The sequence below is a fragment of the Sceloporus occidentalis genome, unplaced genomic scaffold (assembly GCF_023333645.1).
Source record: "Sceloporus occidentalis isolate IW3139 unplaced genomic scaffold, rSceOcc1.0.p SCAF_45, whole genome shotgun sequence".
NCBI lineage: Eukaryota > Metazoa > Chordata > Lepidosauria > Squamata > Phrynosomatidae > Sceloporus > Sceloporus occidentalis.
The window spans coordinates 718,153-737,858 of record NW_028317025.1 but is presented as its reverse complement, the minus strand read 5'-3'; the positions used below and the strand labels follow the sequence as shown (position 1 = coordinate 737,858).

General features: G+C 43.5%; 1 protein-coding gene across 1 annotated transcript in view; it reads left to right on the top strand.

Annotated features, from left to right (window-relative positions):
• LOC149289416 (guanine nucleotide-binding protein subunit alpha-15-like) overlaps nt 1-19,706 on the top strand; it is a 43,427-nt gene that overhangs the window by 12,299 nt on the left and 11,422 nt on the right. Inside the window, exons 2-5 of the mRNA XM_089490510.1 lie at nt 4,189-4,373; nt 5,698-5,852; nt 18,059-18,187; nt 18,316-18,445. Of these exons, the coding sequence (XP_089346636.1) occupies nt 4,189-4,373; nt 5,698-5,852; nt 18,059-18,187; nt 18,316-18,445 (599 nt within the window). The remainder of the gene's footprint in view (nt 1-4,188; nt 4,374-5,697; nt 5,853-18,058; nt 18,188-18,315; nt 18,446-19,706) is intronic.

Sequence of the window (19,706 nt, the reverse complement as noted above, 5' to 3'; positions counted from 1 at the left end):
ATTGCATTTTTCTCAATTATAATTTTTATTAAATATGAAAAAATATCTTACATGTAAATTAGCATTTACTTATAAAACTTTTTTCTTATAGGCGTTTTCTTTTTTTCTAAATTAATATTCAAATTTTGGGGGGTCATCTTATAATCGAGCAAATACAGTTGACCATGGCTTTTGCTCCAAGATGCAACTAAGCAATGTCAGGTAAATCCTACTAGAACAGCTGAACTTTATTTGTGATTAATCAGAGTCACTTTAAATGATGGCAGGTGTGTAATGACTTCTATTTAACATGAGTTTGAATGTGATTGGTTAATTCTGAACACAGCTATAACACCCTCAATTGTTCACGTTATAGGTCACATTAAAGGTGGAAAGAGGTCTGATTTATCTTTGTCTCATTCTTTAAAATCACACGAACCTGGCATTTTAACAGGGGTGTGTAGACTTTTTCTATCCACTGTATATACACACTCACTGGCCACTTTATTAGGTACACCTGTTCAATTGCTTGTTAACACAAAAAGCTAAACAGCCAATCACATGGTAGCAACTCAATTACAGAGAATTATCTGAAAAAGAGAAAATATCCAGCGAGTGGCAGCTGTGTGGACAAAAATGCCTTGTTGATGTCAGAGGTCAGAGGAGAATGAGCAGACTGGTTTGAGATGACAGAACCACGGTATGCAGAATACCATCTCTGAATGCACAACACATCGGACCTTGAAGCAGATGGGCTACAGCAGTAGAAGACGACACCGGGTGCCACTCCTGTCAGCTAAGAACAAGAAACTGAGGCTACAATTCACACAGGCTCACCAAAATTGGACAAAGGAAGACTGGAAGAACGTTGCCTGGTGTGACGAGTCTCGATTCGAGCTGCGACATTCAGATGGCAGGGTCAGACTTTAGCGTAAACAACATGAAAGTATCTTGCCTTATATCAACGGATTAGCCTGGTGGTGTAATGGTGTGGGGGACATTTTCTTGGCACACTTTGGGCCCCTTAGTACCTATTGAGCATCATTTAAACGCGACAGCCTACCTGGGTATTGTTGCTAACTGTGTCCATCACTTTATGACCACAGTGTACCCATCTTCTGATGACAATGAGTTCACTGTACGCCAATGGCCTCCACACTCACCAGATCTCAATCCAATAGAGCACCTTTGGGATGTGGTGGAGATTCACATCATGGATGTGCAGCCGACAAATCTGCAGCAACTGCGTGATGCCATCATGTCCATATGGATCAAAATCTCTGAGGAATGTTTTCAGCACCTTGTACAAAGTATGCCACCAAGAATGAAGGCAGTTCTGAGGGCAAAAGGGGGTCCAACCCGGTACAAGCAAGGTGTACCTAATAAAGTGGCCAGTGAGTGTACTGATCTGATGGCAAGTTCCTCTGGAATCTGAATGAGAACATTTATGTTCAACAATTTTTATTGGAAATCAATACATACATGCTAGCTGAACAGTGATATTCAACTAGAATACAAGATTTCAAGTGTGTTTCAAGAGCATTAGGCCTCACCAACTTCCCTTTTAGTCTTTAATAATAATACCTCTGTATGTGGCTGTGACGGACCGACCAGGGACCTCAGTTTGTCCCTCTCCGCCAAGAGACGACTTCTCCCTTCAGGACAATAATTCCCAGCAATCCGTCGGCAATATCCCCAAGCAAAGTAAAGGGATATCGCTATGCAGTAAGACTTATCTTTAGGTACAACAAGAGAACTGATTTATTCTAGAGACAGACGGCTGGATATATCCAGCAAAACACATATTAACATAAAACAAAATACTGGGATACAGACCGGCCCCTTAATCTGCATCTCAGATACAAAAGGACACAACTAAGATAAGGAATATACATTGTCCTGATTAGATTATCTCCCAGACCTTATTAATAAAATACATTTTTATTAAAAACACACAAAAGGGCTTCATGTCGCTGGATAACATTAACTGAGGGGTAGGGTGACTCTAGGGACCGTCACAGTCCCAAAATGCAGTAACCCCAAATCTGTTTCCGAGCTCCACAGTCTTTAGAGTCTCTTATGATTTGGATAACGTGGCACTCCTTACCAGGGCCCATAGTCTGTAGGAAGGAGGCTGGCACTCAGTCCCCTCCCGGAGCCCATGGCTCGGAGGCTTCTGTGACAGTGGCTAGATCTGTCTCCTTAACCTGGGATACACCCTCTTCCTGTTTTAAGGAAACAGGAAGCTTTTTTTTTTGTGAAACTAGCCATGGGAAGTTCCCAGGTATTTTCATACTCTGCCTTTTAGAATATTTAGTAATTTGCAGCTCCAACTCATGGCTCAACCTCACCAAGATAATTTCCAAAATGTCCTCTCCATCAACATTTTGGTCCAGTTAAGAGTCCTTCTGTGGCAAGTCCCTGGCACACTTGATGTCACACATGGACCAGATCACCTATTTCCATACTGATGTGCTGTCGCTATTGCCCTTACTACGGAGGCCATTTAGATTAATGGTCCTCTTGTACCAAATCCTTCTTGTACTATAGCTCCTTAATTCTCACACAGTCCTTTAAATGTTGCAGTAGTCTCTTTCCAGCTTAAGCACTGCAAGGTCTTACCTGTCATAGAGTGGTACATTCAGATAAAGTTCTATGGGAACATCGTAACTATAATTATTCTAAATCCCCATCACCTCTCAGCTTCAGGCACCTTGTACTATACAGTATTAATCAATGCATTATTAAAATATAATTGATCAAGTAATTTATACTGTTTTTGGATGTTCTTTAATTGGCCGATACCATATTCTTGGTTGTCACATATGCTTGCAGTGTAGATGCTAGTTTTGAGGAACACAAAGTTTTCAATGCAATTCCAAATTACAGCAACAAGCCTCAAGATCCAAGCCTCAGTCTATCTATCCTATTTGACCTTTCCTATCCCTTTTTTTTTAAAACAATTTATTCAAAGAGGAAATTGTACAAGCAAAGTACATAAAAAGGAAAGGAGGGCAAATTAAAATACAAGATACAAATACAGTATCATCACAGGAGATATACAAGGTACATATCAGTAGTAAGAGACAATCAAAACATATACAAGAATGGCAGAGGAGAATCCACCACAGAAGGCAAATAATATAAACAACCTGGACGGCAGAGGGAAGCACAATATATAGGAAGTACATAAAGGTTGTAATATAAACTGCAGCGACACATTAAGACTCCAGCCCAACCGCAGTTAGAGCAGGTTTTTTTAAATGGGAAAATCACTTATTCTGAAATTGATTTATTGTGGGGCCTAATTGGTGAATATTTTTTACCATATGGATAGCAGTGTAAGGTCACCATAGGTGACATCTCACATCAGTTTTCTTTCAGATATTGTACATCATTACAGTGAATTATATATAATTGTGTGAAAAAGAAAGTACACCCACCCAATGCATGACATATTACACCATGTCATGATTTCTTCTACAAAAATAAAGCCAAAATAGAGAAGCCATGTGTGACACCTTATGATTAACTAGCTTGTAGAACCACCTTTAACAGCAATAACTTGAAGTAATTGATTCCTGTATGACTTTTTCAGTCTCTCTCATCATTGTGGAAGAATTTTGGCCCCCTCTTCTTTACAATTTTGCTTCAGTTAATTGAGGTTTACACACAATTGTTTATGCACAGCTCTCTTAAGCATTTCAATCATGTTGAGGTCTGGACTTTAAATAGGCAATTGCAACACCTTGATGGACACAGTGTAATATGAAACGGTGTAATATAGCATGTGTTGTTGTTCATATGAGGTTGTATTTACCTAATTTTTACACTTGCTAAAGAACAGATGATTGTTATTATGTCTTGATATGTAAAACCATAGAATTCAAAGAGGAGATACTTTATTGTTCACAAGTTTTTGTGTATTTATATATATATATATATATTTATATATATATTTATTTATATAATGTATATACCCATTGTAAGTATATACACATTGAATGCACATATGATTTTATATTAGTAAGGTAAACTAATTTATAGTAATACAGGTATCAACTTTTTTGGTGACCTAGTGATCAGACCAGAGTTTGCATTCCATTGTTAAGTGAGGGCTATATTAGGATTCTGTTTATTAACAGTGCTTTACTATTTGCTACAATAATCATGAAAAGTTTAACTGCTGTCATTCTTAATTTATAAAAGGAGCAGGAGAGAGTGGGAAGAGCACATTTATCAAGCAGATGCGCATCATCCATGGAGCTGGGTTCTCAGAAGAAGACCGCAAGATGTATGCCCGACTTGTGCACCAAAACATTGTAACTTGCGCACAGTCATTGGTGGGAGCCATGGAACATTTGCAGATACCCTACACCAGGCAAGAGAATAAGGTGACCAGAAAATATAAACCTTTAACACCCTGTCACGTGTAGAAGTAAAGAGAAAAACAGAGAAATCAAATATAAAGTAAAAATACTTCCCTATTTTACACTGCCGCAGCCCAACAAAACACTCCTCTCAGTGTTCAGAAAACGTACAGAAACAGCAATCGGGGCGCATGTGTATATAGGAAAAAAGAAAAATATATCTGATAGTGTGATAACGTATGTGAAAAACAATATATGTGATGAGTATATGCACTCACAAGTATAGCCGGTGAAAGAGGCTCATCAAGGGTAAAAAAACAGTTCTTTATTCTTTAAAATAAGAGAATAAGGTGGGAACATTTGGAGAGAAGGATGGACAGTGATGCCAAGCTACACTGACTGTGTCATCTTGTGGTTGGGAAACACAATTAAGTCACAAGCCTGTAAGATTAGATTATTTAATGACAACTAGAACTCCCCTATGTTGGCCCTGAGCCGTTGTGAGCTCAATTTCAGTATTTTAATAGCTGAAACCTGGATCACTGTAAAAGGGGGATCTCTGATATCCTCCAACCATAGGAACATATAATTTGATGGTGGCTAAGGGGAATTCTGCTCAACCTAGTTTGCCCATTTTTGTGATATATAAATAAATATAGTTTTTGTGTTCTGCAATTACTGTTCCATTACTTATTTACCTGTTATAGCATGATCAATGTAGAATTGTTAAACATTTAATTGATCGTTAATGCTTGCATGTTGAGACAGATTCTGTCTGTGTCTTTGTTTCTTGGCCTCTCCCTCGTTCCTTGTGAAATCACCACACCTAGGTATAGCTTATTCATTCAAGATGTTTATGACAACTAGTAGATTAATGAGATTTGAACATTATCAGCTGTGTTCTAATATTGCTGTCAGGTATATTATTTATAAAAGCTGTAGACATAATACAGTAGATTCTATAAAATCTAAATGATTCACCTTCAAATGAGGAAGAGTTATTTTTTTCAATAGCTTGGTAATTACCTCTTCCTTGTTGAGACATAAGGAAAAAATACTAGTCCCTTTCCATAATACAGACAATTGTGTATGATTCATGAGTTTTAAACTAGCCCACAGTTAGCACAGACCTACGTTCTTCTGTTTCCATCCCCTATGTGGGTTAGGAAAACGTGTCTGGTCATGCTGTCCCAACACAGAGAGGGCTATGTTAAAAGCCAGGTAACTCTGTTAGATTTATTTGTAAAACAACTTGCTTAGATCAATGGCAATTTCTCATTGTTTCTTCTGACAGGCAGAATTTATTACATCTCTTTTCTGTCTAACTGGGTGTTTTCTCCTCATACAGGTGAATGGAAATCTAATCCAAGAATTGAATGCATATAAAGTTCATACACTTAGTAAAGAACATGCTACTGCTATCAAGAAAATATGGGCCGATCCTGGGATTAAGCAATGCTACGACAGGCGAAGGGAGTACCATCTACTCGACTCGGCTAAATAGTGAGTTTGCAAAATGCAGAATAGCTAGTAGAAATTACAACTAAAAGAAGTTAATTAACTAATGTGTAGCTTTTTAGACAAAATATTTAAATATGCTAAAATCTCAGTATATCAGCATGTTAATATTCATTTTTTTTTAAATTATTTATATTTTATTTTTTATGATTTATATTGATTTCAAGAATAATTCCTCACTGTTCTCGACGAACGTCGCAGAACGGAAATTAATATTTGTTTCTGCAGTTGGAGCTACCTTGGTATCAATGCCAGACAAAATATGTCAAAATGGCCATAGTGCTATACCCTGGGTTGTCCACTTTTCAGAAACATATAGTTTTATATAGTGTTTTGAGCTCTGAGAGCTTCATTCATCAAGTTAGGGACTCGGAATACCAACTTTGAAAATATTAAAATTTTGAAAAATAAATATGCACACCTTGTAAAATTTGCCTTATAACTGTAAGAAAATGAAAAATAATGAATATATTTTGGGTACCTATTTCTCAAAGTCACCAGCTGTAAAATATGTTTTATACCAGCTGTTTTTATACTGAATGCTGGATTATAAAGATTAATATGGTTTAAAAAGAGAGCCACGAGGGGGGCGTGACTTGCCTCGCTTGAAGATGGCAGCTTGAATCTCCTGCTCCGCAGCCAGCTCGCCTTCATCCGCATCCATCCGACCACGTAGTTCACCATGGGCAAGATGAGACGACCCTATCAGCGCCAGGAGCCCCCGGAGTCACAGCCGAGATCCTCGGGGCACTCGCTCCGGCAGTATTTCCAGACCCCCGCGGCCTTGGACACACAGCCCCCTTCACCCAACATGGCGCCCTCCCCTGCGAGCACGACGGCTTCAGACGAGGCCCCTCACTCACCTTCTCAGGCCGGTGTCGCTCCATCAGCAGATGCTCTGCAGGAGATGTTCCGCTCCTTGCCTACCAAGGCAGACTTTAGCAACCTCATTGCGGAGGTTAAACGCGCTCTTCACGAGGAAGTAGCAGCCCTCCGTGCTGACATAACGGGAGTGGAGAGACAAACTACTCACCTTGAAGACGCGCACACTCACTACACGCGGCAATTGACGGAGCTGCAGCGGACGACCTCACATCTCACAGACCTGGCGGCTGATCTCCGGCGTTCCGTTGAAGACCTCGAGAACAGAGGTAGACGGCACAATATTAGGGTGCGGGGCCTGCGGGAATCAGATGGCGCCGAAGACTTAAGGGCCATATTACAGCGGCTTTTCAACTCCATATTAGGCCGCGATCTGGACGTTCCTATCCGCCTAGACAGGGCACACCGCGCACTACGGCCCCGGGGTAGGCCCTCGGATCCACCAAGGGACATCATTTGTTGCTTCCAGGATTTTATCTTGAAAGAGGAAATCATGGCAAAAGCACGTAATTCCCGCACATTCACGTTTGAGGGCCAGCCACTGGCGCTGTTTCAAGATCTCTCTGCTATCACGCTGCGTAACCGACGGATGCTGAGACCGTTCACCACTTTGCTTCAAGACAAAGGCATCAGATACCGCTGGGGTTTTCCGTTTCAGCTGACCATCACCCATAATGGTGCCACCTATACTGTGAAGAAACAGAGCGACATCGCGGACGTAGCCCCCGCCCTCGGTTTGCGCGCACCACAGGTGGAAGATTGGTCTCTCGCAGGGATTGCTTCTGCTCCAGCTCCTCACTCTACCACATCGCCCAGGCGGTCCAGACCGCGGCGCGGAGGTGACACGGATGATGGACGACGCCACCCGCTTCTACGTGAAGAGTGACATCCTTCGCTGAGCCTACTCATGTTCTGGGGGACTGTGTTACACTGCACTGGTATATTGGTATACTGTATGCTGCTGATTTCACATGTTTGCATTGTGTGTCATTGTTGTTCATGCACTGTGCCTTGGGGTGTTTTTTCTTATGGTTTCTATTTTGCTGGTTGCCGTATTTGGCCCCATAACCCTGTAGCCACATCATTTGGGGTCAGTTTTCCCTATGCTCAAAATTACGTTTCCACGTGAGGGCTGTTGTTTTCTCAGGCCCGCTCATATTGCTATTATTCAGGGTTTGTTTTTTATTTATATATTTTTTTATTTATTTTTATTTTTTATTTATTTTTTTTATTATTATTTATTTATTTATTTTTTTGGGGCACACGCCGTGGCCTATTGCTGCCCGGCTGCGGTCTGTTCTAACATGGTATCCGGGATCTGCGACCATGCACTGGTATACTGTATGCTGCTGGTTTCACATGTTTGCACTGAGTGTCGTTGTTGTTCATGCACTGTGCCTTGGGGTGTTCTTATTATGGTTTCTATTTTGCTGGTTGCCGTATTTGGCCCCATCATCCTGTAGCCACATCCATTGGGGTCAGTTGTCCCTATGCTCAAAATTCTATATCCAAGTGAGGGCTGTCGTTTTACCAGACCCGCTCATGTTGCTATCACTCAGGGTTTTTTGTTTTTTTTTCTTTTTCTTTTCTTCTTTCTTGCCTGCGGCTGTCCCCATGTTCCCAATCTATGGCCAAGATGGGGTTGTCACTTTCCTACATGCTTCACACTCACATGTGGACGTATATGTGTATAGACTTCACAGTTTCAAATTATTGCTCCTTATGCACCCCCCCCACGCACACATTCACACACACGCAAATCAGCTTTATAACACTCTAACTGCAAAATGTTTCACCCGGGGGGAGAACTGCCACAAATGGTATTACAGTGTGCAACTAGATGCACTGCAGTGTATGGAAATACTTTAATGCAATCATCCCTGTCGCTGCTTACCTATGGTCCGGCTGTCCCTATGTACACAATCTGCGGACAAGTCGAGGCTGACACTTTCCCGGGCCCGCTCGTATTGCTCTCACTCACGGGGTTAATTTTTTTTTATTTATTTATTTTTTACACGGGAAAAAGTGGGTCCCTGTAGCCACCTCATTTGGGGTCCGTTGTCCCTATGCTCAAATTCTATATCCAACTTAGGGCTGTCGTTTTCCCAGGCCCGTTCATATTGCTACATTGCTATATTCTGTGCGGACTTGGCGCTGGGGGGGGGATTTATTTGGATGGTTATTGTGACCTATGTTTGTTCACGGATGGTTTGTTCTTTTTATTAAATTGTGAGCTAAGGCTGTGGAGTAACGCGGAGTGAACTAATTTTTCTTCTTTTTCTTCCTTCCCTTCTCGCTGCTATCCAAGGCGGTGCTTCCGTTCGCCCCTAGGAGATCGGACCACATCTTTCGGAGTGCTTGGCTTCCCCGCCATCGTTCTCCCCGATCTCTGCTGATACACGGCTATACACGCCCATCGGGCTTCCACGTGTGTGTTGTGTGTTTCGTCTCCCTGTGGTGTGTTCCCCTCCCTCCCCTATCCTTCCTTTCCTTCTCCTTCCTTTCTCTCTCCTTCCTTTCCTTTCTCGCCCCCTTCTTCCTAGGATCCCCTTCCTGACTTTCTCCCCCTCCCCCCCCTTTTTTTTATTTTTTTAATTCCCCCCCCTTCTCTCTCTCTCTCTCTCTCTCTCTCTCTCTTTCTCTCTCCTAGATCCCCTCTCCCCTGCTCTCCTCTGCTCTGCGTGCACTTTTTCGTACACGCACAATGCCCTGCGCGGCCCCTGCCTTTCGCGCGTCGAACTTGGCGGTCTTGAGCCTTAACGTTCGGGGACTCAATTCGCCGGAGAAACGGTCGAGGGTCTTTCGGACCCTCCGCAGCTCCGCTCCCGCGGTGGTCCTCCTGCAGGAGACGGGGTGTTGATGCGCCCCGACTCCGACACCCGGCCTTCCCGCAGGTCTTCAGCAGCCATTTCACGGGTTCTAAATCGCGTGGTACGGCTATCCTGTTTTCCCGCTATACCCCCTTTCTCCCGACTGCTTTGAAGGATGATCCCAATGGTCGATTCACGTTTGTCAAAGGCACTATACGTGAACAACTGTTTACCTTTGCGTCTGTGTACCTTCCCAACCGGGGTCAATGTTCAGTCCTGTCCCGTATCCTCCGTGCGCTCATGGACTTCAAAGAGGGCATATTAGTTGTGGGGGGTGACTTAAATGTGGCGCCGGATCCTCGCGTGGATTCCACTAGGCGCCCATCTGGGGCCCTGCCGTCTCACGTACGGCAATTTAATTCGGTTCTGAGGAAATATAGACTTGTAGATTGCTGGAGGGCGTTCCACGCGGGGGAGCGCGACTTCACCTACTACTCGGCCCCACACCGCTCATATTCCAGGATTGACCTCTTCCTGATGGAGCACTACCACCTTGGTCAGGCGGACGGCTGCGCTATTGGCTCGGCAGCGGTTTCCGACCACTCCCCGGTAACTTTGAACCTCAGGGCTCGGCTCTTTCGGCCTACCGTGACTTCTTGGCGTCTTAACGACTCCCTCCTGTCTAATGAGGAGGTGATTCAGGAGGTCTCTGAGCAACTGTCGCACTTTTTTCGAGAACACGCTGACTCGGAGGTAAATTGTCCCACGGTATGGGAAGCCCACAAGAGCACGATTAGGGGTGTCTTTATCGGCAAGGCTTCCTACCTTAAAAAGCTCCGGACGCAGGAGATCTCCGATTTCACGCGGAGTATAGCTGCGCTGGAATCGGTCCACAAGCGCTCCTATGACGAACAGACTTATCTTGAACTGTCTGACTTACGGCGCCGCCTGACCACATTGCTTAACTATGACGTCCAGAGGTCGTTTCTACGTACCCGCTCTCTCTTTTATGAACATGGGAACAAAAGTGGGCGCCTCTTGGCCAGAGCGCTGCGGGCTAGACAACAAACTCTTTATATCGATAGGATTAAAACGCCTGCCGGATTGGTTTCCAGCTCCCCCGCTGATATTGCGGAGTCTTTTTGTCATTATTATCGTTCTCTGTACAATCTTCCATGCTCCTCCACTGATGCCCACCGTGCCACCCTTATCAGGGCCTATTTGGACGAACATGTCAGTAGTAAACTGACTGCAGAGCAGTCGGAGGCATTGGAGGGGGAGATTGGGGAAGCTGAGGTGTGGGCCGCGTTGAAGTCAATGGCAACGGGGAAGGCGCCGGGGCCTGACGGTCTCCCTTTGAGATATTATCGTATCTTTTGGGAGCAGTTAAAGACCCCCTTCACGACGCTCCTCAATGCTATCCGGACGGGTGAACTTTTGCACCCGCACTCCCTGATGGCGACGATCACTGTCTTACCAAAGGACTGCAAAGACCCGCTGCTGTGTCAAAGTTATCGACCCATATCTCTCTTAAATGTCGATCTGAAGATTTTCGCCAAGGTGTTGGCTACTCGACTGCAGGGAGTGTTGGGCTCATTGATACACCCCGACCAATCGGGGTTCATCTTGGGGAGGGAGGGGCGTGATGGGACATATAGAGCCCTCAATACTATACACTTTGCCCAGTCGACGGGCCAGAAGATTCTTCTCCTGTCTACGGACGCGGAGAAGGCGTTCGACAGGGTGGCCTGGGACTTCATGTTTCAGACACTCCGGGTCATGGGCTTTGGTCGATCCTGGCTCCATTGGATTATGTCTCTTTATTCTGCCCCGTCAGCACGTATTCGCCTGAATGGGGCCTTCACGGCCTCCTTCCCCATTCGCAATGGCACCCGCCAGGGGTGCCCCTTGTCACCCCTGCTCTTCGCTATCTCCCTGGAGCCCTTCTTGCAGGCTATCCGGAATAATTCCAGCATCCATGGTTTATCCTGCTCCGGCCGCGAGTTTAAGGTGTCCGCTTACGCGGATGATCTGCTTTTCTCGGTTTCTCAGCCGGTTGTCTCGCTTCCGCACATCCATGACGCGTTGAGGGTCTACGGCTCCCTCTCCCATTTCAAGATTAATGCGGACAAATGTGAGGTTCTGGATGTTTCCTTGTCCACTGCCGAGTCTCGGGCTGTGGGTGTTTCTTTCCCGTATAGATGGTGTCAAGACCATATCAAATACTTGGGTGTGTGGCTCCCACGGGACCTTTCGTCGACTTACAGGGTGAACTTCCCAAAGCTCCTACAACAACTGCAGGCTGACCTCACCCGCTGGGCCCTCCCTCACGTATCATGGCACGGACGAGTTAATGTGATAAAGATGAATGTCCTCCCACGGGTTTTATATCTTTATCAAACCTTGCCAGTGACGGTCCCAAGATCGTTCTTTACGGATCTGCGCACGTTAGTGACTAGATATATCTGGAGGAGCGGCCGCCCCAGACTCAGCTATAACGTACTTACGCGTCCCAAGGACAGGGCTGGCCTCTCCCTACCTGACTTCTTCGGCTATTACTGTGCCGCTCATTTGCTACGCTTCCTCGAGTGGAGGTATCATCTTGTTCCTAAGAGCTGGGTGGCCATGGAGCAGGCTGATACCCAGATCCCCCTTTCTGGCTGCATTGGGCTTCGGCCCGAAGCTCTCCAGCCCTCCCTTAGCTCCAATCCCTTCGTGAGGGCCTCCTGGGGGGTCTGGCGTAGGAGGCGGATTAGTGGCGCTCTATCCTCCTATCCGTCACCTCTGACCCCTATAGCTGGCAATCCCGACTTTGTCCCAGGTCTGGAAGAGGGTTACCTTGCTTCCTTGGAGTTGTCTCCTGACGCCAACGTCTCTCTGACGTGGAGTGGTTCGGCCCCCTTGCCTTTTGAGCGGGCGATCCCCACGGCCCGAGGTGCTTTGCTGCAGCGCTTTCGCTACGCCCAGTTGGTGCGGTATGTCAAGGCGCTCCCGGGCAAGATCATCTGTCTAGAGCCTTAACTCCTTTCGAACAACTTGCCAGGCGAGCCTGCCTCCCTAGGGGAGGGATTTCTATCATTTACCGTCTGCTCCTCGAGCGGGACTCATTGGTACCTCCTACGTTTCTGGGTAGGTGGGAAACTGAGCTTGGTGAAACTCTCTCAAATCGTCAGTGGGAGACGGTCTGCATCCTAGCGCACAAATGTTCTATCGCCTCGCGATACCAAGAGACGGCTTACAAAATACTGACGATGTGGTATAGGACTCCGGTGGCACTCAGCAGGATGGGACTGGGGAGTGATCCGACGTGCTGGAGGTGTGGGCGCCTTCAGCCCTTTTGGGCTGGTGTGTTCCGTTGCTTGGGGGAGGTCTCGGGGGAACTGGTCCCGCTGTCCCCGGGGATGGGTCTTCTGCTTCATTCGGGGAGATCTTTGGGTCAAATGAAACGCTCGGTCATCCGCCATCTTCTCAACACGGCCCGTAGTCTTATCCCGCTTTATTGGCGGCGCGCCGAAGTCCCTACTTTGCGTCAGTGGGTGTCCCGGAGGAGATACGGGGCATGGAAGAACTGGTCCACCTGGCCACCGATAGGATGGAGACTTACACCGGGACATGGGCATGCTGGCTGTCCTTCCAATCCTCACCTGTTTTGGCCTTATTGCTTCGGCAATAGATTCTTTGCTAACTGCTTACCCTTTTCCTTCCTTCATGCCTGCTCTCTGATGCTTCCCTATGCCTCTCTTGTCCCCTCCTTCCCCCCCTCACCGATCCCCCTCCCCCCTGTCGATCCCCCCTCCCCCCCTTCCGATCCCCCCTCCTCCCTACCGTTCCCCCCCCTTTTTATTTTTTTTTACATTTTTAAAATTTTCTTTATTTATTTATTTATTTTTTCCCCTCCCTCGTCCGTCTCTGTTCTCCTCCTTTTTGTCTTGTGTGTTACATGTTTGTTTTGGTCTGTCTGCCCCCCCATACTTTTTTTTTTCTTTTTTCTTTTTTCTCGCGATGTCCGGGGCATGCAGCGACTTCAATTTTGTGTTTACTTTTATGGGCTCACCACTCCGCATTGCTCCACAACTCCTGTTCCTTGTCTCAGAGGAGAGGTGCGGTCTTTGCAAGGCCCCTCTGTATGATCACCTCTAGTCTTCAAGCCCCTACTTGCTTAGGGGACATTGTCTTTTCTGATATCGCCTTGTTTACATTTTGTTTTTTGTATTTGTCTTGATGTTTATTGTACTTTATTCTAAAAAACTTAATAAAATTTCATTTACCTAAAAAGAGAGCCGCTTCTTGTCAGAAAAAACAATATATTATTTGTGTGGATGCGCTAAATGAGAAAGGGGGCAATTATGGTTAAACAAGGACATAGTAGAAATTTTGAAAATTTTGTCTACAAGTATAAATATGCCTTTGTCATTAGGGGTTAAATCTCCTCACCATATTAACCATTGCCATATCTGCTGGGAGGCAACGATTGTAATTGTTCTGGAAATAAAGATGGATTTAAGCCTCAGAGTGGCAGGGCTAGGATTATCTGATCAATTTCATGCCCTAAGGTTTTCTCCCTTTTTCTTACAAACTCTGCCTGAATCTGTAAACACAGTAACATGGGGCTATTTAGTATTTACAACTTTAAAATGTAGGATTTGGGAAAACTGGAAGTGTTTTTAAATGTATATAATGTGAACATATATAAAGCCAATACATAAGGAAAAGAGGACCATGAAAATGTATAATATAGAGTTAATTACCATATTTGCTTGATTATAAGATGACCCTGATTATAAGACGACCCTCCAAGCTTTGAATATTAATTTAGAAGAAAAAAAAAAGCCTGAATATAAGACTACCTTATAGAAAAAATGTTTTACTAGTAAATATTAATTCACATGTAAACAATTTTTTCATATTTAATAAAAACTATGACTGAGAAAAATTCATTTTTTTGTTTTTATTTCCTTTTATTTGCCAACCTGCCCCCCGTTATGCACGTCTGCCCACAGTTATGCACATCTGCCCCAGGCTTGCCACTCTGCTCCCCCCCTTATACGCCACTTTGCCTCCCTGATACAGTGAAGGAAAAAATATTTGAGCCTCTGCTGATTTTGTATGTTTGCCCACTGACAAAGACATGATCAGTCTATTATTTTAGGTATGTAATTATCATAACATTGGTAGGTTTATTTGAACAGCAGAATAAAAAAAAAATCCAGAATAACACATTTCAAATAAATTATAAATTTATTTGCATTTTACTCATTGAAATAAGTACACTTATATTTGTTTTAAACAGTGTCCTGTATTGTGGGGCTGGATATGTGGCAGTGTCTACTCACTTCTAGTGTCTTGCTACTACTACTGCTGCAGCTGCATTATCACCTTCCTTAATCTGAGAGATCAATTAATCAAAATGGTCTAATTTTTTTTCTAAATTCAATCCTATAGCATGCTGCTGGATGTGCAGTGGTGCAGCTGCTGTTCCTGGTGGTCCCGCAGTGCAAAACTCTTCCCAAAGCTTGGGATGGTGCCAGGGCCAGACTGGGAATGAAAAGCAGCCTTGGAAACATTTGGAGACCAGCCCCATATCGTTTATCTCACGGTCGAGCTCTTGTACCCGCACTCACCCCTTATACAAACCCGAGTTACACTATTTTCCATACAAATAACTATAAAACATTCTTTTTATCACATTATTTGTACTAAAATGCCAGAAATCAAAAGTGTTAAAAGGCCCTAATAAATTAAATACACTAGACATAATGGAATCAAAACATTTACTACTGCAAACGTTTTTAGATGAAAAAGTTCCATATAGGAGGCCACTCTGCCTCCAGAAATGCCTTATACCCCCCTATATGCCACTCTGCCTCCAGAAATGCCTTATACCCCTATATGCCACTCTGGACAGAGTGGCAAATAGGGGGTTAAAAGGCATTTCTGGAGGCAGAGTGGCATAAAGGGGGTTAAAAGTAGGGCTGCAACTAACGATTATTTTCATAATCGAATAGTTGGCCGAATATTTTTTCGATTAATCGATTAATCGGATAAAAAAATGAATGTACATTTTTCATTTATTTAAAATAATTTAATAAACAAATGATGTTAATTACAAACAGCAGAATACATTTTTTGATAAAATGCATTTCTTGTCTTTATTTCCCAACTAGCCCCCCAAATGTATGCACATTTGAGCCCAGACATGCCACGCTGCCTCCCAGACATGCCACGCCGCCTCCCAGACATGCCACGCTGCCTCCCACATATGCCACTCCACGCTGCCTACCACATATGCCACTCCACGCTGCCTCCCACAAATGCCACTCCACTGTACCCCCACATATGCCACTGTGCCTGATACGCCTTATACCCCCTGATACACCACTCCATCCTCCCCAGACATGCCACACTGCCTCCCAGACATGCCACGCTGCCCTCCCCACATATGCCACTCCACTGTGGCCCCAGATATGCCTTATACACCCTGATACAGCACTCCGTCCTCCCCAGACATGCCACACTGCCCTCCCTACATATGCCTTATATATACTGTATATGCCTTATACCCCCAGATATGTCTCTTCGTCCTCCCCAGATATGCCTTATACCCCCCAGATATCTCATAGTCCCCTCATAGAGTCACAGACCCGTTCGCATCACACTGACACCATACATAAATAAGTACTGGGTTAATCTTCACTGCCCTCAGGATTTAGATTCCACTTAGTTTGCCCCCCTTTATCTCTAACTGCACCTTAATTTAACATTATTAAATTAATTAAATGAACCCTCAGTCCTCATCATTAAATTAACCCTAAACACCCCATTAACCATAACTACCCCTAAATTAACCCTAAAGACCCCATCAACAACAGCCCCTAAATTAACCCTAAACACACCATTAACCACAACTGCCTCAAATTAACCCCAAACACCCCATTAACCATAGCTGCCTCTAAATTAACCCTAAACACCCCATTAACTATAGCTGCCCCTAAATTAACCCTAAACACCCTATTAACCATAACTGCCCCTAAATTAACCCTAAACACCCTATTAACCATAACTACCCCTAAATTAACCCTAAACACCCCATTAACTATAACTTCCCCTAAATTAACCCCCACTTCCCCTAACTTTCAGCAGCCCAAATATTAATTTTATACTTACAGTTAGATGAGTGTCACAGCCATGTGGTTATGGCAGTTGTCACAGTGATTACAGGGAGGGACTGGTAAGTAGGAACTGCTGCTGTGAGTCACTGAAACGGATTATATAATGAGGGGTATTTTTCAGAGCGTTTGCTCTGAAAAAACCCTCATTTTATAATCAATAAAAATCGATTCAACTAATCGATAATGAAATTCGTTGGCAACGATTTTCATTATTGATTATTATCGATTTTATCGATTAGTTGTTGCAGCCCTAGTTAAAAGGAATATCATGGGGCACTCTGCCTCCAGAAAAGCCTTATGCCCCCCATATAACACCCCCACCCCGGACTTAACACTGGTTCTGACTCCATTAATAATGTGCCCCATTATAAGGAGATGATGAAACATGTAAAAGTAAAAACAGCATCATATGAATAATTTTTATTTATTATTATTTGTATGTATGTGATAATCTTTATACAAAGAAAGAGATTAGAGATATGGGCAACGCCTTAGCAATGATCAAGTGTCTAAAACAGCATCGACTGCATTTAGAGGAAGTTGCAGAGCTGCTTTCTGTACAGTGAAGTTTAGCAAATATGCTGTTCAACTGTGGAAACCACTTTTCTTGCACTTGATCGGGAATGTCTGCCTTCCTCTAGGTTTTGCCAGGTTCATATTTCAAATTCCATTCGACACAGGGTATTTTGCAATTCTCCCCGTACAAGGAAAACAGGACAGTACAGGGAGTTTTGGGTCTGCAGATTCTATTCCAACTTAATATAAGACCCAACTGGAAATTTTATATCGATTCGCATGGCATGACACCATACTGGGAACATGAAAGTCACTATGGAAGAGTTAACAAGTTGCTATGACATGTACAGCTAATATTTACATAGTATTTAAGCATCAAGTATTCTAAAGTGAGTTCCGCATAATAGGTGACCATGTCTGTTGACATAGGACACTTATGCAGGAATCTTACATATCACAGTGTATCCAAAATTATCATGTAACATATCACCAATACCATACCACACTTGTTTCAATTAATTGGTAATACAACGGACATAATAAACATGTTATCAGTGTTGACCAGGAGATGATGAGTGGAAACTGCTTAAAGTGTACGAAACTCGTATGTCCCCAGGGTAATACAACCATGAAAGTAGTAACATAACAGGAATGGTAATACACAGAATGAGGGAGATACAGTTGTGTTGGGATTACTCATGTGTGTCGTGGAGACTGAGCTCAGCACTGCTCCAAAAACTTCATATGTCTTAATTAATGAGGAATAAGCAGTTTTAACATTGAATCTGACTTGCCCATTTTTTTTAAAATAAAGTTTTATGTCCAATCTGGAACGTCTCACATCTGATGGGTATCTTCCTACTGATGAAGACATTGTCAGGATCCGAATGCCAACCACAGGAATTAGAGAATATTGCTTCATTGTGGACAAATGCAACCTAAGGTATGAAGGAAACTTGATCACCATGCGTTTTTGTGTCATTACTAATTTAGTTAGCTTTCCTTTGATTATAATTGCTCTCTCTGAAACTCAACCCTCAATCATCCTTTAACTTCTTTTTTTTGCTACAGGATAGTGGATGTTGGAGGGCAGAGAGGGGAGCGCACAAAATGGATTCACTCTTTTCAGAATGTGTATGCAATTATATATTTGGCTTCACTGAGTGAATATGATCAACAACTGGAGGAGAGCAAAAATGCTGTAAGAGGCTATTGGTATTTGAATGAAAACTATCACACTTGGGAGGGGCCTGGTTGGGTACTGTTGAAACTCCCAGTGTTCCCCAAACTGAAGCTGTGGGTAATAGACATCCTCCTTTCCTATATACTATTTGCCTCTTCACCCGACATTAACACAACAGCCCTAACTTAAGTTAATGTCACCTTTGTGAGGTCAACTGTTTTGCACAAACATTCTCTCTCTTTTTGGTTGTCAGTAATAAAAGGGAAAAAATCACATAGCAGGTCGAAATAAGAAGCAGATAGAGAAAGCTTATCAACCTCTTTCCATCTCCAGAGCTCAAAATTTAGTGAGATCACCATATTGCCATGAGTGTAGGTGGTGCTGGTATAGCCACAAAAAGTTTATTTTTGAAAAAGTTTATAATTGAGTCAGTCAATTCTAGTCTTGTCATACCCCTTGAATTTATGTATTGTATTAAGCGCTGCGTACATTTTTGGCGCTATATAAATAAAAGATAATAATAATAACTAGACTTGGGTGAACATGAAAATGAACAAGAAAAGTGCGTTTTCGTTGTTCAAACTGAATACCGAAGAAACGAACATGAAGACGCACAAAACAAAGATTCTTCGTTTGTTCGTATTTGTCTTAGTTTCATGGCGTGCCCGCCAATTTTTTAAAGAAGAGGAGGGACATTGATTTAGTGAGCTGATCTTTGTTTCTCCAATCAGCTCACTCTTGTGACATCATGCTGATGACTTGTCCAGGGGCGTACCTAGAGTATTTGGCACCTGGGGCGGATCCTGTATGTGCCCCCCCCCACAAACACTTTAAAACTGCATAGCATCTATCATTATATTCTGGCACAAACATTGAAGGTGGTACAGCATTACTGTTATCACTATATACTGAGGCAGACATTGATGGGGGTACAGCATAAGACCTATCACTATATACTGAGGCCGACATTGACGGTGATACAGCATAACACCTAAAACTATATACTGAGGCAGACATTGACGGTGGTACAGCGTAATCCTTATCACTATACATTGAGCCAGACACTGATAATAGTGCAGCATAACGCCTATCACTATATACTAAGCCAAACATTGATGTGGTGTTGGCCTACCACTTCATTGTCTGGCTTAGGGATGCACCTGAACGAAAATTCTGGACTGAAACCGAAAATCCAGCATTTACCTGTCCGAAACTAAATATGACCCCCCACCATAAAAAAGTAAGTAAGTAACACAGCAAAATAGGACAAAAAAATCAT